This window comes from Neltuma alba, unplaced genomic scaffold (genome assembly GCF_004799145.2).
Source record: "Neltuma alba isolate B1F8T4 unplaced genomic scaffold, ASM479914v2 tig00012154_pilon, whole genome shotgun sequence".
In the NCBI taxonomy this organism is placed as follows: Eukaryota; Viridiplantae; Streptophyta; class Magnoliopsida; order Fabales; family Fabaceae; genus Neltuma; species Neltuma alba.
This window is the reverse complement of record NW_021636702.1, coordinates 411,112-437,474: the sequence shown is the minus strand read 5'-3', so window position 1 is coordinate 437,474 and position 26,363 is coordinate 411,112. Positions and strand designations below refer to the sequence as shown.

Below are 26,363 nucleotides of genomic sequence, written 5' to 3'. Positions count from 1 at the left end.
AGTATAAACGTCTATCAGCAAATATCCATTTTGAAATAGTATAATATAACAGCCCTTTTTTTTTTATAAAAAAAAAAAGGAGCATTAATTTTCTATGACGCGAGAATTCTTAAGGCATCTCATGGCGAAGCCTGCCATTATAGGCGGGTCTCAACAGCTATATGTATGCATTTTGGTGAAAAATAAAAATGTTCTACAAAATTATGATTTGTTGGTCGGAATTACCAATGGCATAAAAATCAATAATAAGCAGTTTTCCGCATAGTTATCAACAATATACTTGCCAACTTCGTCACAAGGAAAAAATGATTATCAGTAGTCCAAATGCTCAATCACTGTTCTAAAATTGAATAATTGGAAGCATATTAATAAGCGTGTATTATTTACAGCTAAAAAATAACGGCAATATACAATGATAGCTTAACATTAAATGAATGATACTATGTACACAACTAGTTAGGCTAAATTGCAAACGGAAGCCCTATAACCAAGAAGATATCCCCATTCAGTGCGAATAAAAGCACTCTCCATACTCCATTATTTACAGCATATACAATTCCTCTGACAAAAGAATGCGCTTAATGGTCCCGCTGCTGTACATCTGCAGCCAATCAAAATGTTCAGAATAATTCAATTAATATACCTTGAGAAAGATCTAATGAAACTTTAGACGTCAGCTATCTCAAACTCAAAGTACTATCTCCATAAAACAGTGCTACAGCGATTATCACCAAGACATCACATACATGCTCAAATTGTTCACGATGAGAATGATAAGAGATGATTATTAGCTTGATTGTAACTATTCCTACTATTATCTGGTGTGGACATTCACAACTAATGATCCATTAATTTGTTGCTCTTCCGAATGAAATTATTGATGCAGTCGTTTATTCCTTCTGATAAATAAATCATCCCATCATATGATTTACTATACAATGATAGCTAGAGAAGAGGCCCAACTCACATGATACATGACCCATCACTTCATGGAGAGCCCTTTGGATCTCCTCACAGTCGGCCAGTGAAGCAAAAGTATCAATCAGTCAATCCTGACATGATATTCTGGGCATGGAACCAAGAAATATCTCATTCCATAATTGTATGAATGCTTTACGAAGACAAAATCATCTGTAGCTAATGGCACCTCTAATTAGCCTTCTTCCCAGGGTTGTGTTGGACAATATTTCTCCATGGACTCCTTTTTACGTTCAGGATCAAGACTGGAAAAAAATTGTGTGTAAATAAACTTCAAATTATCTAGGAATTGCTTCAATGGAAATCTAAAACAAGAATTACTTCAAATCAAGGCAATGTTATCCGACCTATTTCTGATGCCAAGAAGAGCACAATGGACAGCACTTGCACAAGCAGAAGCAGGAGCTATGGCAGCTGCAGGAACAGCTCGAAAAGCAGCTGCCAGTGCAGGCCCCGCACCTGAGCCACGTTGATATTTTTTCAGGGGCCTCTGGACTAGCACAGCAGCAGATTTTCCCAGGCCATCACTAAGGCTCTCATAAGCCTGCGAAATAAATAACTGCCTTTTATTTTCTAAGTAGAAAAACACATGCATGACCGAAATTAGGTAAAAATATCAGATATAACAATGGAAATCACTGCTTTTGATTAGAGGTACTTCTGTCTTTACAAAAAAATTTCTGTTTTGCATAAGAGAAATTCCAATATTTGCTTCCTCCTCAGAAGTAGCTTCTTTTACGAAAGCTTAGTCAAAAACCTCATTTGCTCAAATAAATACTATCTGAAGAAGAAGAAGTAGACAACAAAAGGCAGAGGGTAAGGAAAAGGTGAGGGCCCCTTATTAATTTTGTTATATAGCCGACATTTTTTTTCTTCTGCTTTTTCGTTTAAGAAATGCAGGAATTAGGATAAGCAAGACATCAATCTGTGTAAAAAGGAAGTATAGGTATCAACTTGTTTGAAACTTCACCTGTTTGATACCATGGTGGGCATCTTGAGGCTGATTTGATCGAACATGTAGTTTATCTGTTAACGGAGATGTTACAGAAGCAGGTACGCTTCCAAGAATATATTCTGCTTGGAGCAGAATGTCATGGGCTCCGGCAGCTAAATGTACTCCAAGTCCAACAGCTTCAAGAGAAATGCTTCTAAGAAATGCAATTGTACCTACAAAGCAGATTGACTACTATGATGACAATTAACAAGAAAAATAGAAGACAATCATTAATGGAGCCAGAAAACACAAGTTAAAAATTAACATAGATGTTTTTAAAGGAAAAAGGGCAGAAGAAATGGAATAATCCAATTCTTGCAAATATAGACGCAATACAAATAGACTAGTAAAACCAGATTGTTTTCCCCAGCCAAAAGGGGGTCTACAATTCCCTTCCCCAAAGCACACTTTCAGACACAGTAATGAAGCTAGAATAATTTCCTTAAATGGAGGTTTCACCCTCAAGCAACAGACTTATATAAATGTAAATATTAAACTTTCAAATACAAAATTTGACCCCCAAAAAAAAAATCCAAATATAAAATTAATAGCCATTAAGACCTTACTGTAGCTTAGAAAGGTTGCCACTTACAGTAAATCATATATAAAAATGTATTTTGTTGAATGGATTGAACTAAATGAATCCAGGTAAATGAAGGTTATCAACTGCCACAACAATTAAATGGGTACATAATGAATATTGGCTTTCAAAATTGCTGGCTCTACCGACAGATCGTTCCGCTCAAAAAATATTTTAAGAAACCAATAAATAAAACTATAAGTGAACTATAAGTGATAAAAACCTACTGTTATTTGTGATTCCTATTTTTTCTTCCCAAAAAGAAGCCAAATTATATAGGTCAATTACAAAGGCAGTGTTATCTAACATACCTCTCTGCATACCCTTAAGCACCCTCCGATCCTTCCTGTAGTTCTCTAGTGGGGATGACACCAGCTTAGCAGCACCATCACCTATTGCAAATAATGACCGTACAGCAGGAAGGCGCCGCAGTATTTTATGAATCTACAGATTGAAATATGACATAAAAACTATTAATCAAGAGAAAAGAATAGTCAGAACCTCAGTTCCAAGGAAAATAATTTGTCACTAAACCTGATTATGAGATATATCTTCCAACCATTCTCCAATAATTGTTTCACAAACACTGCCCCAACCATAGATGCCAGCTGCATGAACATGCTTCAGATTTAGCTCAACACCCTGGGCAAATTTAGTAAACATATTATCAGATATTTCCAATAGGGAAACCTATGATGAGGCAATAATTGAAGCTCCATTATCCACAAGCCAAATCTATCAGGTGGCAAATTAGGTAGTAAATGAAATAAAAACAAGGGAAGCCATACTACTGATGGAAACAGGACATAAAGAACAAATATTACCTTCCAGGGAACAAGATTTACGAGTTCCACATACTTTCCACGTCTCAGTGCAGCTAGATCTACATGATGGGGACTGTAGTCCACCCGAAAAAGGATAGGCCGTATGTCAATGTTCTGTAACCAAAAGCAACATATAAATATGTTTTTTAAGATAGGTTAGAACAAATACTGAGCAGACTGTCCAAACATTCCATAAAATCAAAGTCGAGTTAGGGGCTGACTATATCATAAATCTTCTCAAACAGGTCACTCCCCATAAAATGGATTAATAAGTTAAGAACATTGATAAGAGCAATATAATGAATTAAGTAGGGATGAGCCTTTCTAAAGTTTGTTGTAAAAACACATACACTGGGATTTTTTCACTTCTTTACAAATCAATACTGCACATGATTAAAAAGGAGGGAAATAAAGAAATTCAAGAAATTACAGGTTAATAGAGACGGAAAACAGAATGCTACTTGCCTGGAAGTAAGGAAGCAATGCCTCAAGATTTTTCCTCCTTTCTGGCAAAAATATTGAACCCTCCACATTTTGAGGATGATCAGGAGACTGATCAGATGATGAGCTTTTACTCCCAAAAAACTCAATAAGAAAGTCAAGCTGGGATTGATGTAGATGCAATTTTATAGGAAGGAAGGCAAGATGTAACCTGAAAAGAGAGAAATATAAAGACACTTAATTGCTGTTTGAAGATCTTAATGCATAATAGTTCCTTCATGAGTTCATAAATATTTAGATGAATAAAGCCTGCCACCAGGTAGAATCAAGCTAAGTATTAATTATTTCTAAAATTTCTAAACAGATCCTTTATATCCAAATAAAACAAATACGTCCAGATTGTTGAAGATAAGAAATATGAAACTTTTGACATGATTGAGCATTAGTGGATCCCCTTAACGTGCAACAATAGACCTATGATTGACGGACAATGGTGTCTTGATATAGGAGAAAGGAAATACATAGATAACACATTAAATTTCTGTTTAAGAAAAATCACGGACCGTAATGGAAAAGGACTTAAAAATCAGTTGTGCTCGACACAAGACAGCCTCTTACAATGCCTCATGTATACAAGTCGGAATAATTATAAAGCAGAACCTGGCAGCTGCTAAAATTTCAAGACATGCTTCTGTGCATTATGCTTCCCACAAGATTAAATGGACAGTTAGTTTGGGTGGTCACTAATGAATAAACACAAGCTTATAAACTTAAGTGGAGGAAAATTTTCCGTGATAAATTCACTTTCAAATTGACCAAGCTCGATGAGAAATTCATGGACAAGAAAAGAGAGCTTAGCAGAGAAACAGGGAACGAAGCCCATATTATGACAAGCGTGAGCTTGTACCACGCATCGAATTTTTGGAACGTGTTTCAATGTAGAACCAATGAACAAGGGTCTCCAAATTGCCATGGCACGACTAGTGAAGTTCAACAAGTTATAAGGATTTCCAAGCAAAAATGGGAAGAAAGGACTTCTGAAAATTTTAAAAAGATCAACAGGAAATGAATTACAAAGACCAACTATTGGGTTATATTTTATGTGAGGGCCACTCATTTGGTATGCACTAATATCTGTTAATTTTCTTTTCTTGTCTTATTTGAACAATAGTCATACTTTTAGCGTACAATTCTTGGAGGATGCCCTTTGATTTTCATCTCAAACATTTCAATGATAAAGAAGTCAAAGACCTAATTCCCTCCATAAACCTGACTCGTAAGTCAGATATTAGCGTCTGTTTTGGAAAAAGAATAATTAGATCGTTGAACACTAGACAAGACCAAATGATCATTAAAAACAAACAAATCTCATTATCGACTCTCTGTCAGCTTTCTGCAAAGTTTTATTGAATGAGGTTTAGAATCTCCCATGTCAATGTCATGATGGGACACATACCCAAAAGATCCCCAATTCTACGACTCCATAGGGGAGTTGATGCAACTTCCAAGGTTTAGTGATATAAATTATCACATGCCATCCAAAACAGATCGCGTGAATATTAAACACCGTACCTATACTCCTCAAGTGGAGTTAGGGGGTCTGGTCTGACTGCCTCCAAGTCCAATCTAAGTGCTTTTGAGGAAGATTCTCGAGGGTGGCCTTTTGAATGATAATATCCTAGCACCTTCAATTCAAAAAGTAGAAAATCACAAAAAATGTGTCATTGCACGCGAAAAAAGACTAAATAAAAAAGAGAGATATTTCAGAGCATTTATGTTTTCACTCCTACCAATTTCCATGGTGCATCTCTGCTTCCGTCATACAGATTAAAATCCTGAACAGACACGGACATCTTGGATATAGTTATTCCACCAACTGGAAATATATCATACTGAAATTTCATTCCGGACAATGCAAATTCCAAGCAGACGGTTGTATCCCTCCCAGAATACTGTTCATTCTCCATAGGCCAGTCAGAACCACCATATATTCTCCACCTTAGATCAATTTTCTTCAGAATCACACGTCCGCAGGCCTTATTTTGCAAGGAATCATCATTAGGTGGGAGTTTCCCAACTGCGGAATGTTTTAGCTCAGTTTGTTCATCTTTCCCTGAAATGTGGTTTTCTACAACTTTCAGAGAGTTGCCCTGGTACCAACCACCACTTCCTCTTTCAATCTCTCTACCTTCCACATTGCTCTGCTTGTATCTATGTACTCCCTCAGAATGTACGCCCATGGATATTAATAAGTCAGAGAGACAATATTCTTCTATAATCTCTGGACACAAACCCTCCTCCAAAAACAAAGCATCATTACCTTCTGCTCCCATTACAGGCATTGACTCAGACAAAGATCCTTTATGAGAGAGAACCTCAGGCTCCTCCATACGCCTCTTACTCATATCATCAATAAAGATACCATCAAGCGGCATGTGAATTCCTGCTCCAGAAGAAGGAGGCCGCCATGTATTATAGTCATGCACTTGAAATGCATCATCACAAATCTCATCCATTAAGCCCGCCATTCTAGATCCATCCTCCAAAAATGATTTGGAAGGGCATTGCTGAGAAGTTGTAGCCAGGGCATCAAAGGTGGGGTTATTAGTTTCATAATTAAAGTCATTTCTCAGCTTGGCCTGTTGAACATTTTCCCACCTATTTTGCAAATGCACAATGGATTCCTCCACATCAGGGGCAAATAATTGTTGAAGTTGAGTACCCAAACGAATCAAGCTAGCAGTTGTATCATGGCAAGTATCCACATAGATGTGAGAATTAGACAATTCCACCACCCAGAAAGTGCCACTAGTACAGTTGGTTTTAAAATTAGCCTCCATAAATGCTTCACGAGCGACTTTAATGAAACCAACCTTTTGAAGACGCTCAAAGCTATAAGTGCTACAAGGAGTATTTGTCCCTGACGCCACATGAAGCCCCAGGTCTTGAACTGTGATTAGATAAGAATTCTCAACTGAATCGGCCAAAGCTGTAGTTGACAGCGTCAACAAGGATGCAGCTAATAGACAAGAAGCATATTGTTTACCAGTATCCTGATTGGAATAGAAGCCAGACTCAGACTCTTTGACTTCACTTTGAACCACTGAATTCATCACATAGGGCTCATAGCTCAATGCAATATCGATCAAGTTGAGTACAAAGTCAGTCCTGCAATATCCTTTGGCATCTTCATCTAGCACGGTATTGCTCCCTGCTTCTTGGGCGTCAGAAGAGGGAAAACTGAAAAAGGATGATATTGCATTCAACCAGTCCAAGCGTCCACCCACAGCAACAACTGTACTACATGTGACAGTTATAGATGTAGAAACATGGGAAATCTCTGGGTCTGACAGATGTATTATATCAGAACCAGCATGTCTAGAAGACAATGGATTCGAGCCTCCCCCATCACCTCGTTTCATTGATGAGTCGTCGCAGGTAATTAGAAGGAACTCATGATCAGGAGCACTGCTTATGGCACCCCACAGCTTGCCCTCACCATGAGTTACTCTGAAAAATTCAGCACCCCCAACACCGCCAGTATTTGTAACAGACAGCAAATCAAAGTTTTGAACTTTCAGTTTCAATTGATGCCATAATCCTGGAAGTTCACTTTGCAATGAGCACCTAACACTCTCAGATGTATCCCTGCTAATAACAATTCCTAAAGAATCACATTCCACAGATACTGATGATTGTGAAGGAAAAGACTCTTTCTCATCAGTGACCGACTGAGAAGCCACACGTTCCAATTCATTTAGCATCTGATGTACAAGGCAATGCACATCTTTATATTGAGAATCACTCAGGCTGACCATAACTTGATGTAGATGAACATGAATGAAAAATGATGAACTTAGAATCATCTCTTGTTGAGTTTGAGATTTCAATTCTTCCAGGTCTTTGACTGTTGATGCAGCTGCAAACTCATAGCCTTTTCCAACAAAATCATTTCTACTCCTGAATTGATCAGAATTTGCTAACAACCTGGCTTGCTTTGTCACCCAAGGACCAGTCACCAGACCCTCCTGCCAAACCACATTAATAACAGAGTAATGACTGGATCGGCTGTCAACGGACAGAAGGCAACTAGCAGAAAACTTTTCATTCTCCAAAGTGCAGGAACTGATTCTACCATAATCATTATTTGTTGACGTAATCAAGTAAATGCATAAATCACTGAAACTCAATTGCAGAGATTTTACATCTGCTGAAGGAAATCTTCTCTTTGAGCTAGCATTTGACATTGGAATATAATCTTCAGTGAAACTCTTCTTCAAAGGTGATGGTGAAGTAAAATCGAGAGCAATAAACTGTTCCCTAGAAAAGAAACATGCATGATCTCCACCTCTTTCTGAAGCAAAACACAGTATTACTCTTGCACTAGAAATTGATATATCACCACTCAAACGTTCTGTTGCTGAGTCCTTCTTATCTGAGGCCTTATATATGTCTTTGTTTGCTTTATTGAGCACTTCCACTGATTTTTCAACATTCTTAAGTAGGTTAGTGAACACACTTATGACAGAAAATATTACCCAGAAATTAAATGGTGGCAGGCTCAAAGAAAATGATACAGGCCCAGTTAGATTTCCATCAGAACTTGATTGCGAAGTGAATTTACAATTGGTGACACCAGAAGTTTCAAACAATGTCACTTTGAATAAGCTATCATTATTTCCCAGTGGAAAGTCTGCGGCAACTAATCCAAATAAAGAATCAGAATCAGGACCTAGATCACAAGAAACAGATGATGGCAGAGCACCAAGGACTTCAGCTTGCAGATGTTGAACCAGAGCATTTTGATTCTTAGCATTATTATATTCATGCGAACCAGAATCTATAGTATCAATTCCAGAATTCAAAACAGTCGCAACTTCCATATTTTTCATCATTCCCTCAACAACTGTAACTTGGGGGCATACCTGTTAAAATACACAACATTTCAAGTTAGAGGGGGGGCCTGTTCAAAATCAAATAGCAGAGAACCAGGTCTCACAAGCCAAGAAAGCCTAAGACAAGCAGATGTTGGTGTGGGATAGAGAAAAGAGCAACTCAGCTATATTATTACCTGCAGAGAAAGAAGAATTTCATTGCAGTCTGCAACAAGATAATCAATATGCAGCCCCACAACATCATCAGTGTTCGGCCCATAACAGTGTTGTTGGTCTTCATCACCAAAAGACAATACAACAGATATTCCAGCAAAAGTTGCTCTGAGATTGGTTTCCTCATGTTGCTTTTCTGTTCATGCATGAACCAAGGTTCATATCCAAAACTTTGTCAATAATAGGAAAATTTTTACATTTTGAAAATATTCGCATCCATTGAGACAAAAAATGCAATAAGCAAAATTGATGGTAAATTATAAATTTAATACTACCTTCAGTCCTATTATAATATCCCTCTAGAATCTTTTTATAGTCCTTAACCTAGAAGCCTTTACAAAATGTACGAAGCATTTATTAATTATTTTCAAATATGGCCTTCATAATTATAATCCTCTTTCTCTTACTTGGAAGAAGAAAAATTGATTTTGGGATAGAGGTTTTAAACAATAATGAAGGGCAATTTCGGAATATTGACAATTTTTTATAAAAGCATGAACACCATGTTCTTCATCTATGTTATTTGGTTAAAATGGTCTCATAAGCATCACTGCGAGTAGATAATAATAACAGAACACGATGTTAAAGAACTTAGAATGCTTTATTAACAAAATGAAGAGAAGTACCAGGAGCAGCATGCAAGGATCCAGAAGCAAGGGTGGATGCAGCACTAATAGCGCTAAACACAGAACATGTCCAGTTCCACATTCCACTGCTCCCTAAAGCTGATTGGGAGTTCCTCATTCCATCAAGACATTCAAAAAATTGGTCCACACTGCAGGAATCCCAATAGAACAACAGGGTTACCAGTATCGACTAAACAGATTATAAAAGTGTCATCAAAAATCTAAAAATGGCCTATCAGAGTGCTAAATGTGCAGACTTAACTCAGTTCTCATGCATGTAAATAAATTAGCCACAATAACTTAGACACCAGAATATAACCATAACGAAAGTTTTATCAGCAAGCACTAAACTTGACTATGCTCACACATTAACGAGGATCCAGCTGACAGAAAATTATACAGGAATTTCAAGTGATTGCATCTAGATGAAAGCATACAGGAAAAGAGCATACCTGGCCCCAAAATCAAGTTCTTGAATACCATCTTTATTATTTATATCAGCAGACCGTGGTACCCAATTTGATATAAGACGAGACTCAGGAACCAATGATTCAGTATGGGGTTCAAGTGAGGTCAAATTAGAGGAATCATCCAGAAAACTGTGATAATCAGCACTGCTAACAGAGACTGAATTTGATGAACTGCACAACGTAGTAGATTTTAGCTGCGCATATCCCTTTGAGTTGTGATTGGTACAAACTTGTCCATTTTTTTCCAGATTATTATAACTTTCCCAAGCACGTAAGAGCCATTTAATGGTGCTAAGTTGAAGTGTTAACACTAGAGGATCAACAGAAACAACTGCATCCACTCTTTGAATGTCTAAACACCCACTCTTCCAAGGAATACTTATCTTCACCTCTCCACCAAATCCTTCTTTTTTCCCAGTCATGACTGGACACGCTGCTTTTGTTGACCCCAAAACAGGTTCTCCACATCCTGCTCCTAATTCACATGAAGAAGATGCACAAGTATCATCCTCATCTATTTTAAGAAGCTCAAACGTAGCTCCTTGAAACCTCACAAAATTTGTTAACCAGCTTATTCCCAGCACATCAGCATTTGAATCAGCATCTTCTGACAAACATGTTCCACACTCTATTTCAGAAATGCGAAGAACAAGGGTCCTATGGCAATCTGTTTTCTTGTCACCCTCATCTAAAGATGGATCGTAAGCAACAATTGCATTTTCTATTTTCACATTGAAGCTTGTAAGCAACACCTTTACCATCTTTGCAATAGTTTTAACACCTTCATGAACATCCATCAAAGATGATTCTTGGTCATTACTAGTTGAGCCATGTTGGAGACGGCCATTATCATTATTGCCCACAACACACGTTTCATCATCCATTGGAATATCATCGGTGGAAGGAGAAACTACTAGTTCAAGCCCATTCAATTCAACCTGACAACCTTTACCGCTCCAAGGCAGTTGAATCAATAGGTATCCAATTGACCCTTCTTTGACAATTAAAGATGCCGCCTTGCTCAACTGCAAAAAGCAAGCAGAAGAAAGCAATAAGTTAATGAATAAAATGTTACTGATGCTATTTAACAACAACAGCCAAAAAATAATCACGGAGCTGCTTTATATAAGATCAGGATCATCCAAAGAACTGCAGCTATTCCTATTTCACACGCTTTATCGTTGTGAAATTTAATTCATGCATATAAACCACTTTCTAATTCTGACACTTGTGAAAAATACCAACTTCATAATTTTCCCGCCATCTGACCTGAACAATTTATTATCGCATCACATACCACTTAGGAAACCTACGTCCATAGACAATCAAAACTGTTCAGCAACCTCAGTTTAGCATCCGATTACCTAACACCGAGGGAATGAAATCCAGACAGGTACTGCAGTTCATTCTAACTGCCCAGGAAAATTAGTATATCATGCGAATTAATGCAACTGAACTATAATATATTCTCAACTTCCTATATGCGCGCCTTAAGAACTGGGAAAACAAGGAATACCTTCTTATTAATGTAATCCACATTAAGCGCAAGATCGCTGAGCTGAATTGTTCCTCGAGTGAGTTGCACGTCCAGCTGGTCCAGGTCGATATCCCCCAAAATAAACTGCCCCAATTTCTTCTTCAGCAAGAACTTGCAAAGCCTCTTCGTCGCCCAGCGGGAGAACATCGCCTCCGCTGACTTCGCAATATTCCATGGAAACATGGTTGCAATGATAATGGCGGCTGAAACCACAATTTCGGGAAATTTTGTGTCTTAGGGTTTGGAGTTTATCTCGACCGATTGCAACTGCAAAATTGGAGCTTGAATTGTTATTGATGTTGTTGTCGCAGGTGTTGCTTTCCAGGATGGGCGATAAAGCTCCATCTAACGATGGAAAGCAACGCAGGGAGGCTGTGAATGTTGAGAATAAAACACAACACAACAACGGAGGATGCAGCCGCCAGATGATTATAAGAATGGAAAGATTACGACTTTTGTTCTAATTTTAATGTTCCAAGAATTTTTGGTCTTTTGTGTTTCCGTAACAGAATCATCCTCCTCTTCCCCAACCTTTAATTAACCTCCTAGTCTCTTGTATTAAAATTCAGTACTGGAAATTTTTGGCAACTTAAACACATTATTATCTATACCTATAACTACAATCTACGAACAGCGACGAATTTGTTGGATACTTGAGCCTTTTTCTCTCTCCTTTTTTCTGTTAAGAGTTTTGTAAACGTACTATCTAGCATATCAAATCACTATCTATTTAGTTTGGTGTTTGAATCAGTACTAATCATAGTATTAATAATTATTAATATTTATATTAATTGATTTATAATCAATTTTTCAACAAATTGGACCCTTTTTGGGGATTGGATTGTACCGGATTTTTATAACGGCTACATTTTATAATTTTCGCCTGAATGAAACAAAATAAAGATTTAAGTATAAAATGACCCATTCAGGCCAAAAAAAAAGAGAGTATAAAATGACCCAAAATGATAGGTGAGTGCAGAAATTAAAATTAAAACTCAGGGACCAGCCACAAATAAAAAGTGATGATATTTATAAAATGAACTAAAAAAAAAAAAAGATATATGATAGCTATGACTAATCAATAGCATATCATACATAAAATAAATTAGTATCAATCTGTATTGTCATTAAACATAAAATTAATAAATTGTCTGACTACTTGAAAATAAAACGCATAATTTCACAGATTAAAACTTTTAAGATTTAAATAAAATAAAATAAAATTTTTATTAAAAACAAATACACATAATCCACCTCCTACCATAAGATGTTGGGAGATTGTCTCTCTCAAAATATATACTTATCGCTATTTAACAAATTTAAATAAATAAAATAAAATAAATGAATTACTTGATTATAATAAAATTAACATACCTGCTAAATACTCTTATTATGTCGTATTAACTTATAAATTAAATAAATTAGTTCGGAGTCTTATTATATGTAACTTTTTTTCTAGTGAATATATAATTACCTTCTGATCATGCGTATATACAGTTACTTATAAATTAAGGCAGAGAATAAATATACAAAAAAGGAGGGGGGGATAAGCAAAGAAGGAGATGGGAATCGCACTAGGAGCGTCCCATTTATTCTTGCAAGTTGGATTGGACTCTCCGTCATGTGGATTGCTTTTTGGAAAAGGAAATCCGACGTGGCTAATCGGACCTCCGTCCATCAATCCTCCCAACGAGTCAAGCTCATTATGTTATTTTTCGAAAATTGAGAAATATTTTATCAGTAAAAATAAATAAATTTCTATACACTAGTATTTTGATTTAGACCATTTCTATCAATAAATTTTTATATGACTCGCATCTATATTTTGGGTGAATTTTCTGTTTTTTCCCCGGCATTTTTTGTCTCACAAGTCACAAAAATTCTTTTCATTTGTCTCGTCGGTTTTTTGGCCAGTAAAAGCGTGTCGGTCGCTGCGAGAGGGAAAATGTGAGGGATGTGATGGCAAACAAGTACGAAGGTAGGGGTGGTGATCAAGAAGACCTTGTGGAGACAAAAATAGAAGTCATGATCATTGTGGATACTTGATGCCATGTACGATGCGAGGGAGAGAGAAGGAAACAGTGAATGTTGAGATAATTACTCAAAAAAACATATTTGTTGCTATTATAGTGATTTTTGTCCACGGCATTCCATGAACAGCCCCTATAGCTCAGTGGTAGAGCGTCAGTCTTGTAAACTGAAGGTCTGTAGTTCGATCCTGCATGGGGGCATTCTTTTTCATATTACCCGCAACTCTGCTCTTACCCTTTTTATTTATTCGTTCATATTTTTCGTTTTTGAGTTTTTCACAAATATCCATTCCTGATCGATGGAGGCCAGTTATTGTTCTTTCTTACGAACGAAAGTTTCGCTACCACTTCATGAACCAATTGAAGTTTCCATGTTTCACAAACTTCTCAAGGTAAGATCATAGAAAACTTGGCTTTTCAATTAAAGTGAGTTTAGTTTCTGCTCTGATCCCAAACTCTTTTAAGCCATGAATATCAAACTGCCAAAGATAAGTGTAAGAACAGGACCCTATCTTTATTTGTGCTTGTTATCTCACATATAGAATATATATTCTGCAAAAATTCTGCAAAAATTGAGACAATTAAGGGTATCAATAGAAACTCTATAAAAGAGCAATCAATTCGGTCTCATATTATTTTTATGTTTTTTTCAAATAGAACGTGCCTAAAACTCAAATATTGAATCAAAATTTACATTATCAAAAGCTTATCACAAATTATATCAAAAGGACGAACTAATTAGGATGAAGACAAAAATGTTTGACAAACCAGCTAATTGGCATAGACTAAAAAAAGAACTATCAATAATGTCATAATCAAGGAAAAAAATGTATGACAACTTTAAGTTTTTGCTAGTAAGTAGCTCTAGAGCTTTACATGAAATATAGAGCAACTTCATAAGACTACTTCTCCCCGACATTTTTTATGGATTCTAAACCTATAGAAGGTCAACCTTTTCCAATAGACAGATTTAAATACTTTCATATCTGTATATATATGTGACATTATAGTCACGTGAACATAAACAAATGGACACAGGATTTTTTGCTATATGAGAAGAAACAAATTTACGAACACATCATAAAGGAGGCATCAATGTACTATATCACCATGGTGCATTAGTCAGTCTTTGAAACTCAACTTCCAACATGTTAAAGTTCTGATTTAGCGAGTCCATTTCCCCATCAAGTCTTCTTATAATCTCCTTTAGGCCCTCAAGCTTTAGTTCAATATGTTTCTTTTCCTCTTCAGCTCGTTCTCGACGATTTCTCACCTCTTTGTACTCCTCAGTTTTTGAAGCTAAATGCACGAGTCGTTCTAACCTAACAAGCAAGAAACTAACATTCATGCCCCACATCTCCAGCCCTTTCAACTTTCTATGCCACATGTGGAAACTATCTGAAGGAGTTGTGAGCTTGCTCGCTTTAATGGCTTCAGCAACATTAACAGTCTCACATATCATTCCAACTACTAACTGACAATTTTGCCCTTCAAGAAGATGCTCGTGAAGAAACATTTGTTGGCTGCAACAGAGTTCATAGTACTTGATCTTGATGTGTTGCGATAGTTGGGAATCAAGTATTAAGCCATTGACAACAATGTTGAAATTATCGATGTTTGTGACTTCTTCAAATGTGGTCGTGGATCTCATCAATCTATTCCTGTTCACGACTTGAAGCCCAGAGTTTTCTTCTTGATCACCTGTATTTTCAGGTTGATCTGGCGGTGCTACGTTAGCGTCACATGTATTGCTAGTGCCTGGACTATTTTCTTGAGGGACGACATCTAAAAGGATGGATCGCAAAAAGCAATTAGAAATTGGAACATCAAAGTAAACAAAGAAATGAGAATCACAGAGAACGTACGTACCTGAATCTTGTTGTCTCGATCCATCTAGACGTAGAAGGCCAAGAGCACCATCCATTTCGTTTGACCCATGAGATTTTACACTTGTGTACACCTTTGGACATAAAAGGATACTTATGATTACCAACTTGACTGCTACTCTAGCAACAAAGCAGCATAACATATTATCGTCGCTCATTAATTTTCTCATAATGATGAAACTAGCAAGCTATTACCTTGAACCTGGATGGTTGGATTAAATGGAAAACTAAAGCATCCCCCTTAACTAAGTTGTGATCCGAGCAAAACCCTTTCCATCCACTACCTAAGAACCTCTTTTCAGCAACATATTTTGTTTGGTATTCTCCTCCACTCTCATCTTCCAAAACAATCATAGTATCAGCCTTAGGCAAATGCACCTCACAGAAACGTTTAGGAAGACCCTGCCCCTAGAAAAACAAACCATATTTAACTGTAGAAAATATCTATTCGTCATTTTTTTTTTTACTAATGAACCTGTGATTAACCACAAACTCTTAAAACAATGACTAGGTTTCGTGCTAAAAAGGAACTTACCACACAAGATCGTTCCCCGATTGACTTTATGAAACTGGGATGCTCTTTGGATAATTTTGCTTTAATCTCCCTTGCTCTTGCTAGAGCACGAGATTCAGAATCGGTGGTTGATTTCTTTGATCTGTGTGTGTGTAAGTAGCGCACGAGTGAAAATGTGGAGTCATTATATTGTCATGTACATTTTACAATGTATATAATGAGAATAACTAAATAGAAATACAAGTTAGTTAATTAATTTTGACTGACCTTCGAGATCTTTCTGGGTTCTTACCTACAGCCTGTTCAAATATAATTTCTATCCAATAAGATCCCTCATGATACAGCAAAACACAAATCATGTAGTTAAGATAATCCGAAATGAATGGTAATATATAAATCTATGTGACATACTATCTCCGGTCTTAGTAAACGAGGTCTTATAATTAGAACCGGATGTAATATTTACAAAGCTAATAATATGAATAGATGATGGAATAAGTTAAAGTTTCATCCAGTAATTTGTTATAACTATCATCATTTAATTACATGTCCAACTCAATCCAATAAGTTAGAGGGGAAAATATTAAAACCTTCATTATGGATGTATTTCACTTTTCTTCTCCTATACAGTATGATTCAAAACACGAATCATATCATTCTAGGCAACGAATGTACTCCTCTGGTATTTAATATAAGACACATTTAACTAATTTGATTTTATTAAGAAAGCTAGGTAAGTTAATTAATTATAAAAAATGACACATTTTTCATAAAACACCATAATCACCTTTCTTAATACCTCATCTCCCTCTTCTATTTGATTATGGTTAAGGAAGTATCTATAGGGGTAATTTAGAAAAAATTGACAAATATGATAAATGGATCTTATATTTATAACCAAAACCAACTCAAGAATTAGGTCATATACTAAGAACCGGAGGAGTATCTTTTTTTTCTATTTTTAGTAACTAAATTACTGTCATTACTAATATCTATTATCCAACTATAAAATATGCTAAGGAATATTAGATTATTATCATTTTCGCCACAAACTTCAGGAAAAATCAGAACTTACATTTTGTAGATTTTCCATTTTTTTCCTATAAATTTCATGATCAAACAAACACTAAAACTGAGCATCATAATAAGCACGATGCACACTAATTTTGAAGATCATTGTAGAATTTGTGACTTTACCTTCTTTTGTACTCCACTTCTCCTTCCGACCTGAAATGCAAAATATTGCAGTATTCAGAACTTAGTTAAATTTTGCAAATTATAAAATAATCCCAGAGAGAGAGGGGGAGAAACCTTTGAAGGAGTACTGGTTGTGGTACTGGCTGAAGTTGTCAGCTTCATATTCGATTTTTGACTGAAAGAAACTGAAAAATACCATTTGGTTTAATTTATAAATGACCTCAACCAACAAAATATTGGTTTGCATATAAAAAATGAAGCCAAATTTCAAATTATGCGTTCTTTATTATATTCGTTGTCTTCTATTTCCAAGTACTGATACAATGACCAGAGAGATAAACGGTTTGCTTCTTGATGATCAGTTTCTCGCTATTTACTTGCTTATTCTCAAAATAAAAATTTAATGATGTATTTGTGAAAAAATAAGTATTCAATGATATATAGAGATGAGTTATATTTTAGGCTATGAGATTCAAAAAATTACTTATGTTTGAAATAAGAGGCAGAAACAATTCTCTTCGCATACAGTTGAGCACTAATTCAGCAGAAGAGGCCAACTCTTAGATGACTCGTCAAAATTAAAAATACAAAAAATATTTAAAAAGATTATTAAAAAGTTTTTCGAGACAGGGAAAAAAAAAAAAAACAACCCAAGGATGATGGCAACCTGAAACCTACGGAGTACATATATGGCATCGATGGATTGCCTATATAGCAAAATATTATCAAAACGTTTTATTTGCCTGTGCGATATGTCCAAAGAGACAATTAAGAATTTATATACAATTTTTCATGCTTTTTTTGACAGAACAATTTTCATGTTTAACATTTTATAATTATAAAAAATTTTTGAGTGTACCTTAAAAATATAATATTCGTATTAAAAAAAATAAAATTGAGATATGAAATATAGATATATGGCGATCGTATTGGGCGATTCGATCGATAAGCGATCTATGGCTGATCATTGATGTACTTAATTTCTTACATGAATATTTAGGTCATGTAATGGTAATTTATTTGATTTACTAAGAATATCTTATAATTAAAACCAAAACTTTCCATCGATGATAAATTGTTGAACTAAATCAAGGGAATAGATCGTAAAAATCGCAGATCTATAAAATAAATTTAAATATTTTTTTCTTACATTGCTAATAGGTAATAACAAAATCGATAAATAAATATGTGAAGATCTTCTGACTAGAAAAATAAGTGAAGATCAACAAGTAAAATAGTCAAATGCTTACAGTGTTGCGCGCTTTTCAAACTCTTTCAGAGGAAAATTAGAAAAACTGCGGCTATTCTCAAAAAAGAGACAATAAAGTTGATTGCGAATTTTTAGAATCCGGGTAGGGTTAGGGCCTTTTAAAGTTTAGGTTTCATGGTCTTATTCAAAAGTACAAAGAGATATGGCCCAATGTTATTTTCTGCACCAATGTGTTTTGTAAAAAAATTTTGGGCAAAAATTGAGGGACGGGTAAGAGCGCCCCACATTAGTATTTTTATGTATTTACTTATAAATACATATTACATCTAGTTCTAATTATAAAATTTTATTTATAAATTATAAACAAAATTTTATAATTAGGACAAAAAGTAGTGCTAATTAATGCAAGTGGATTTTTAATGTGTATTCGCTCATACAAACTTGACTCCATCCTTGAAATGATTAGACCCAAAACTCATTTTAATGTCTAGATTTTGTGGTTCTGTTGAAATATAGGGAAATATGACCCGATATTTTATTTTTTGGACCAATATATTTATAACTTTTTTTTATAAAAAATTGGCAGCGGGGTCAGGTTGCCCCACTTTACTTTAATTTTATCTATTCATAAATACTTCACTCCATATTTGAAATTATTAGACCCAAAGTTCTTTTTAAAACCTTTGTTTTTTAGTTCTTTTAAAAAGCACAAAAGATACAACTTAATGTTAATTTTTTTTTCACCAGCATATTTATTATGTTTTTAGAAAGAGATTGGGGGAAGGGCCCACGTCACGATGCCCCGCATTATTTCGTATTCATTTATAAATTATAAATACGTTACTCCCCGTTTAAAATGGTTAGACCAAAACTTCGTTTAAAATGCGAGTTTTATGGTTTTAAAAATATAGAGAGATATTATCTGATGTTAGTTTTTGGAAAATTTGGTAAAAAAAAAAATCCCTGTTTGAAAATTTAATTAGTTAAAAAGATCTAAATTTGAGTGCATGTAGCTATAATCCGTGAGTGCAACTTTTTCTTCCGTTGTGTGTAACATATCTTTCACTGTGTGTAAATGACTCTGTATTAATGGCTCTTTATTGGTTAAAAGGACTTAAATTTAAGCACAAGCAACTTTGATTATTAAGTGTAACTTTTTCTTTTGATGTGTGTAACATATCTTCTAAATCTAAGTGCATGCAGCTATAATCTGTGAGTGCAACTTTTTCTTTCACTGTGTGTAACATATCTTTCACTGTGTGTAAATGACTTTCGTATTAATTGTTCTTTATTAGTTAAAAGGATTTAAATTTTAGTACAAGCAACTATGATTATTGAGTGCAACTTTTTCTTTTGCTGTGTGTAACATATCTTGTACTGTATGCAAATGATTTCCGTATTGATGATTGTTGTGCATCATTAATAATATATTGCACATAATGAAAGAAAAGTTGTACCCATAAATCATAGTTACATTCGCTTAAATTTAGATTATTTTAGCCAATAAAATTTTCAAACAAGAACTTCTAACCAAATCTTTCACTTTTTTTTTTTCAACCAATAGGTTTATAAAAATTTTGGTTAAAAATTTGTGCCAGGGACCAAGGTGTCCCCACATTAATGTGTATTTGTTCATAAATACTTTAGTCCATATTTGAAATGATTGGACCTAATCTTAAAGTTTGGGTTTAAAAAAATTAATTTGCTAGTACTTATAGTTTCGATCCTTCTTGTTTTATTTCTTTTTATTATATTCTTACACTTTATTTTGCCAAAGGTTCAAGTCCTTTCGTAAAAACACCGTTAATACATTGATATCCACCTGCTTTCTTTATATCTCTTGTAACAGAAACACTTCAATCATTTGCGACCAACCATGACACTAAAGCCGGTCACTAAGCGAAACTTAGCTATCAATAACATCAACGTTATCAACAGTAGGTGCAGTAGCAGCGTTAAACGGTCAAAACTATGACTGTAGAGTTTGTGGTGATGTGGATGTTTGAGTAGTTCTTAATCTCATTGTCTATTCAATTCCCAGTAACCTTGTGGCAATTAGAGATCGTCTAAGGAATCAGCATGAGAATCATGTATTAGTTTCACTGTAGAGAGAAATTTGAAAGGGAGAAAGGAGGAGGATTAAATTATATGAAGCAAGAGGTAACCTTGTTGCCAAGGTGGTTGTGAAGATTAACGGTGGGCTCATCTTCTTGTTAAGTGAAGTTGCCTTGCTTGAGATTAAGTTGAAGATAGTTAATCCATTTGACTTTGCAACGCTTGCCACATCAAAGAAAAATGTGGGCTTAGACATGGAGAGAGATAGGAGGGCATGGGCAGAGAGGCGCAATTGAGGGAGAGGGGGAGAGAGAACTGAGTGAGGAAAGAAGGTGAGGGAGAAGGAGGAAAGGGATAAATTACATATAGTATATAAAAGTATCATTTATAATCATGCTTACAGCATATACACCATAATAATTATAAATATTATAAGTATAAGATATAAATACACACAATAATAACTAAAATTAATATACACACACTCCCACACATAACTCATAGAAAGATCAGTTTTTATCGCATTGGCGGTTAAAATTTTTTTAGTATAATTAGTTAACTGTTAGGTTTTTAGTTAACAATTTTTGCTTAATATTGGTCAGAGTAGACTCTCGAATACAATTTTAAACTTTTAATGTTTTAATTTAAAATTTCCATTAATAATTTTTAATTGAAAAATTCTTTTTTAAAAAATTTGACAGTTAAATGAACACAAATAAATATATAACTATCTACAAATTGGGTGAGATAAGATGAGGCAAAAAGACAAAAAGACCGGATGAAAATATTAAAAATAATTATGGACAATTTAGTCAAGATAAAAATATACTTTTTCTTTCTAAGGAAAAACTTTTTCCTCCCCTCCTACAAATTTTGGATTGCCAACCAAGGGAAGGGGAGCAAAATTCCCTTCCCTTCCTTCTCCTTTCCCTCCAAGTCTCCTGTACCAAACGCACTCATAGGGTTATATAGAGTCTTCGTATATCAATGTACCATATCACCATGGAAATTTAAGTTCAAGATGTTTGTTCTTGATGATTTCTTGCTTCTAATATAGGACACTTTTCATCACCAAGAAGTCATTCAGCTCCGTGCTCAACAATCAAAGCCATCCGAATCGGAGTCAAAGGCGCACTGTTCAAACTGTCTTCAGAGGTGACAATGGGAAAGACGATTAAGGAATCTGGGCTGAAAGGAAAAAAAAGTGAAGCTCAATTGTTTGTTAAAAGGAAGTCACCCCAATCTCAGAACAGGGGAAGTGAGACTGAAGGAAAATGTTTGGCCGTTTCACATTGGATTTCGCTGAATGCTGATTCAAAAAAGAGGTTTCTGGTGGTTAACGTTCATGAAATCACACGGTATTTTCAGGGCGAGTCAGAGCCAATGCAGAAATTAATAGAAAATGCCTGGGCTTACGTTAAGGCCAACAAGACCTGGAAATCCTGGCGTTGTTGCTCCTGTGATGCTCAATTTTCAAATTCAAAATCTTTTAAGCACCACATGCAGGTGCATGTGGGGAGTCTTTCTGCAGAACTGCAACAACTTCTGCCCGGAAAGGTTAACAGGGAATGGCTCGAGAAGGTTTGTAACAGCCCTTGTATTAGAGCCCATCCAAAGAGATTGAAGCCCAAGACTGAAGACAATGTGTTATAGGCCCAATTTATGTTTTCTAGCCCATCAGTCTGTATAGTCATTCTAGATCTTTCTGTTTAGGGCTACGTGTCCCATTTCTTTGTATCACTAAAGTCTATATATTCTACACTGTACATTTACTCTTCAATATAGAAAATACAATACTTTTCTTCTGAGTATTAAGGTCTCAATACCTCTTTATGGTATCAGAGCCTTGAGCTCTCCCTCATGGCGGAAACGCCTTCCAATTATTCATTAATGGGATCAAATCCCAATCCCTCTTCCCCTTCTCATTTCATTTCAATCAAATTAAATAATGATAATTACTGTATTTGGAAAGCCTAGATGATCCCGTATCTTCATGGGCAAAACCTTTTCTCTCATCTTGAAGAATCTTCATCTCCTCCACCGTCTTGTCTATCTGATGGTAAACCAAATCCAGAATACACTAAATGGTTCCAGAGAGATCAATTCGTTCTGTCAGTCATTATCTCATCCCTATCTGAATCCTTAATCGGACAGGTGATTAAAAACAAGACTGATCGTACCATGTGGGCTGCTCTTGAAAAAACTTTCACCCAGAAATCTCAGGCTAGACTCTTACATTTGCATAATCAACTTACCAATTTGAAAAAGGGATCTGAAACAATTTCTGAGTACTATAAAAGGGCTATATTGATTTCTGAAGCTCTAAGCACTGCTGGTAAAACTATAGACGATGCTGATTTCATTACTTGCTTACTCAATGGTCTAGGATCTGATTACGAAGCTATCGTTGCTTCTCTTACTACTCGCACTGACTCGCTGTCTCCAGAGGAGGTGCTGAGTTTTCTATTAATTCATGAAGCTCGTTTAACTAATGTCTACTCATCCTCTTCACCTGAAATTTTGGCCAACGCTGTAACAAAATCACCCTCTAAATCTTCACAGCAAGTATTTCGTGGTTCCTATCATTATCGTGGAAGAGGGAGGCTGGACGTTTTGGAAACAGAGGACGTTTTGGACGAAGAGGTAGACGAGGATACGGAGGACGAAATTTTTATGGTGGTAATTTTGAATCCCCATGCTTCATTTGTGGACGCTCCGGTCATATAGCATCAAATTGCTATTATAATCAGTCTCACCAAACGATGCCTCAAGCTCACTACTCTAATCAGACCCATCAACCTCCTCACTCTCTGCCTCAGGCTCACTACTCTACTTTTTCATCTACCCCCGATAATGCTTGGTATTTTGACACAGGAGCCACTAATCATATGACCCAGGATTTATCCAATCTCAATCTTCATTCTGAGCCCTACAAGGGTCGGGAGCAAGTTCACATCAGTGATGGTAATTCCATGCCTATTGCTAATCAAGGTGCAGGTACTTATTCTATACCCAATAAAAACTTTCACTTATCTAATCTCTTACATGTACCCACTATTTCCAAGAATCTCTTCTCTGTAGCCTGATTCTGCCTTGACAATTCTGTTTATTTCAAATTTTACTCATCCCATTTTCTCATGAAGGATCTTCATTCCAAACAAGTTCTTCTACAAGGACCAACTGAAAATTTTCTCTATCCTGCTCCTACTCGGCCACCTGAAGCTAGCTTTGGAGTCAAAACATCTGTTGATCAGTGGCATGCTAGACTTGGTCATCCAGCTTATAGGATTGTGCGCAGGGTGCTCTCCCAGTATTCTCTTCCCAGCCTTCTGTCTCAGTTTGTGTCTTGTTCTTCCTGTAATAAAGCAAAGAGTCATGTTCTTCCCCTTTTTCTTGTATTCAGTGATGTTTGGGGCCCTGCTCTTGTCTTATCTTTGAATGGATTTCGGTATTATGTTTCATTTGTTGATGACTTCACATGATTTACTTGGCTATATCCTATCAAAGAAAAATCTGATGTGTCCTCTGTTTTCTCTATTTTTCAAAAGCATGTTGAGACTTTTTTTAATACTAAAATTAAATTCTTACAAACCGACGGTGGAGGGGAATTTAAAGTTCTTCACTCTGTTCTTCAATCCTCTGGAATTATTCATCGCATCACTTGTCCTTATTCCCATGCTCAAAATGGATCAGTTGAACGCAAACATAGGCACATAGTTAAATCTGGTCTTGCACTTTTAAATCACGCTTCTTTGCCTCTCAAATTTTGGGCTCATGCTTTCTCTTCTGCTGTTTATCTGATTAATCGGTTACCATCAGCTTCACTTAATTATCACTCTCCATATCAGCTCTTATTTCTTCTTCCATACAGTATACTTCAAAACAAAACCATCTCATTCTAGCTAGCACAGAACCCCCCCCCCCCAAAAAAATTCTTAGGAAATCAATTGCAGTCATTACTAATATCTCTTTCTAACTTCCAAAGCAGCTCAGGATATATAAGATTATTACAATTTTTGTCACAAACGTCAGGAGAAATGAAAACCTACATTTTGTGGATTTTCTATTTTTTATCATAAATTTCAGGACCAAACAAACACTACTAAAACTGAGCATCATTAATGAGCACGATGTATACTAATTTTGAAGATTATCGTAGAATTATATTTGTGTCTTTATTACCTTCTTTTGTACTCCACTTCTTCTGACATGAAATGCAAAATATTGCAGTATCCAGAACTTAGTTAAATTTCGCAAATTATAAAATATTCCCACATACAGCACAGAGAGAGGTATAGAGAGAGAGACCTTTGAAGGAGTACCAGAGGGGCTGAAGTTGTCGGCTTCATCTTAGATTTTTGACTGAAAATGAGGCTTATATTTTAGGCCATGAGACTTCAGAAAGTTACTTATCTTTGAAATTAGAGGTAGTAATAACAAAAACACCTTCACATCAGTTGAGCACTAATTTAGAAGAGGCCAACTTTTTGATGAATGATATTGTCATACTTAAAAGGTACAAAAAATATCTTTAAAAAGGAGCTGATTAAAAATATTTTTCAAGAGAAACTCTGAATTAAAATTAAAAAAAAAACTGATAGTAGCAGCCTGAAAACTACAGTGATACTTTTTTTTTTATTACAAAACTACAGTGATACTAATTTTAATTTTATACATAGCATCCATCGATTGCCTATATACTAAAAAATCAAAACGTCTTGTTTACTCGTGCCATCGTTTGACCACGGACAATTAATCACTTATATATAATTTTTCATATTTATCATTCTATAATTTTAAAATAATGAAAGCGTATAATAAAAATTTATTGTAGAATAATAAATTTTGAAATATAAAATATAGATCTCTATTGGGAGTTTAGTGATTTGACAAGCGATCGGTGGGTGATGATGCCCTTGATTTCTTACATGAGTATCCCAGTCATGTAATGGTAATTTATTTAGATTCACTAGAATTATCTTATAATTAAAACCAAAACTTTCCATTGATAAGAAATTGGTGAAATAAATCGAGGAAATAGGTTGTCCAAATCGCAGATCTGCGAAATAAATTTAAATATTTAATTTTTCGTACATCATTAATAGCTAATAACATGATCGATAAACAAATATGTAAAAGATCAAGAAGGAAAATAGTCAAATGCTTACAGGGTTGCGCGATTCTCGAACCCTTTTGAGAGAAAAATTAGGAAAATTGTGGCCGTTCTTTATGAAAGATGCAGTGAGATTGATTGTGAATTTTAGTATCAAGTTAGGATTAAAAGCTCTTTGAAGTCTCGATTCATTTTTTTTAATTGAAAAATACAGGAAGATACGGCCCAATGGTATTTTCTAAACCAATATGACTGTATTTTTTGTTTTTTGGGAAAAGAATGGCGGATGGGTGAGAACGGCTCCCATTAATATGTATTCATCAATATTTCTCTAGTTCTAAGAGAATTAACAATTATCGCAACAGATACTAACAACTTATACATTACGCAAAAAAATAAGATAATTTGGCAATTAAACAAATAAAATTTATTGTGATAAAGTCCCTTAGAACTTCAGAATAATTTGATAATTTCAAGAGACTTTTTATATTTAATTCTCTTAGATGGGACCTTATTGTAATTTTTCCTTCACAAAAACTTTGCTTAATATTTGAAATGATTCAAAATGATTTTTAAAGCGTGTGTTTTGTGGTTCTATTGAAAAATACAGAGAAACACAACTTAATGTTGATTTTTTTTTTGAACCCATAGATTTATACTACCTCTGGTTCTTAATATAAGAGTTAGTTAACTAATTTAAGTAGATTAAGAAAACTAGTTAAATTAATTATTTGTAATAAATAGATGTTATCTTTCTTAAAATATCCTTACTAATTATTGGCTACAACTACTATTATTTC

At 35.2% G+C, this 26,363-nt stretch overlaps 1 protein-coding gene, 1 long non-coding RNA gene and 1 other non-coding gene across 5 annotated transcripts in view; 2 read left to right on the top strand and 1 right to left on the bottom strand.

Annotated features, from left to right (window-relative positions):
• Window positions 1-295: 295 nt before the first annotated feature.
• The window catches only part of LOC114723753 (autophagy-related protein 2), a 28,954-nt gene continuing 2,886 nt past the window's right edge, over window positions 296-26,363 (bottom strand). The window contains exons 2-16 of one of the 3 annotated variants that reach the window (XM_028909984.1): window positions 11,538-11,903; window positions 10,004-11,046; window positions 9,552-9,700; window positions 8,889-9,061; window positions 5,608-8,742; window positions 5,390-5,502; window positions 3,842-4,028; window positions 3,377-3,490; window positions 3,087-3,194; window positions 2,864-2,996; window positions 1,949-2,145; window positions 1,326-1,522; window positions 1,148-1,223; window positions 968-1,065; window positions 296-601 (exon numbers count right to left, since the gene is read on the bottom strand). In XM_028909984.1, the coding sequence (XP_028765817.1) occupies window positions 1,154-1,223; window positions 1,326-1,522; window positions 1,949-2,145; window positions 2,864-2,996; window positions 3,087-3,194; window positions 3,377-3,490; window positions 3,842-4,028; window positions 5,390-5,502; window positions 5,608-8,742; window positions 8,889-9,061; window positions 9,552-9,700; window positions 10,004-11,046; window positions 11,538-11,741 (5,823 nt within the window). In that variant the 5' untranslated portion in view covers window positions 11,742-11,903 and the 3' untranslated portion in view covers window positions 296-601; window positions 968-1,065; window positions 1,148-1,153. Of the gene's footprint in view, window positions 602-967; window positions 1,066-1,147; window positions 1,224-1,325; window positions 1,523-1,948; window positions 2,146-2,863; window positions 2,997-3,086; window positions 3,195-3,376; window positions 3,491-3,841; window positions 4,029-5,389; window positions 5,503-5,607; window positions 8,743-8,888; window positions 9,062-9,551; window positions 9,701-10,003; window positions 11,047-11,385; window positions 11,418-11,537; window positions 12,039-26,363 lie in introns of those variants that run through there. The other 2 variants (XM_028909983.1, XM_028909985.1) reach the window with 2 other exon arrangements.
• On the top strand, window positions 8,013-24,769 carry LOC114723755 (uncharacterized). Its single transcript, XR_003738263.1, has 3 exons — window positions 8,013-8,080; window positions 22,852-22,856; window positions 24,757-24,769. It is a non-coding gene; the product is annotated as an uncharacterized LOC114723755 (long non-coding RNA).
• TRNAT-UGU (transfer RNA threonine (anticodon UGU)) lies at window positions 13,718-13,789 on the top strand. The gene has a single exon. It is a non-coding gene; the product is annotated as a tRNA-Thr (tRNA).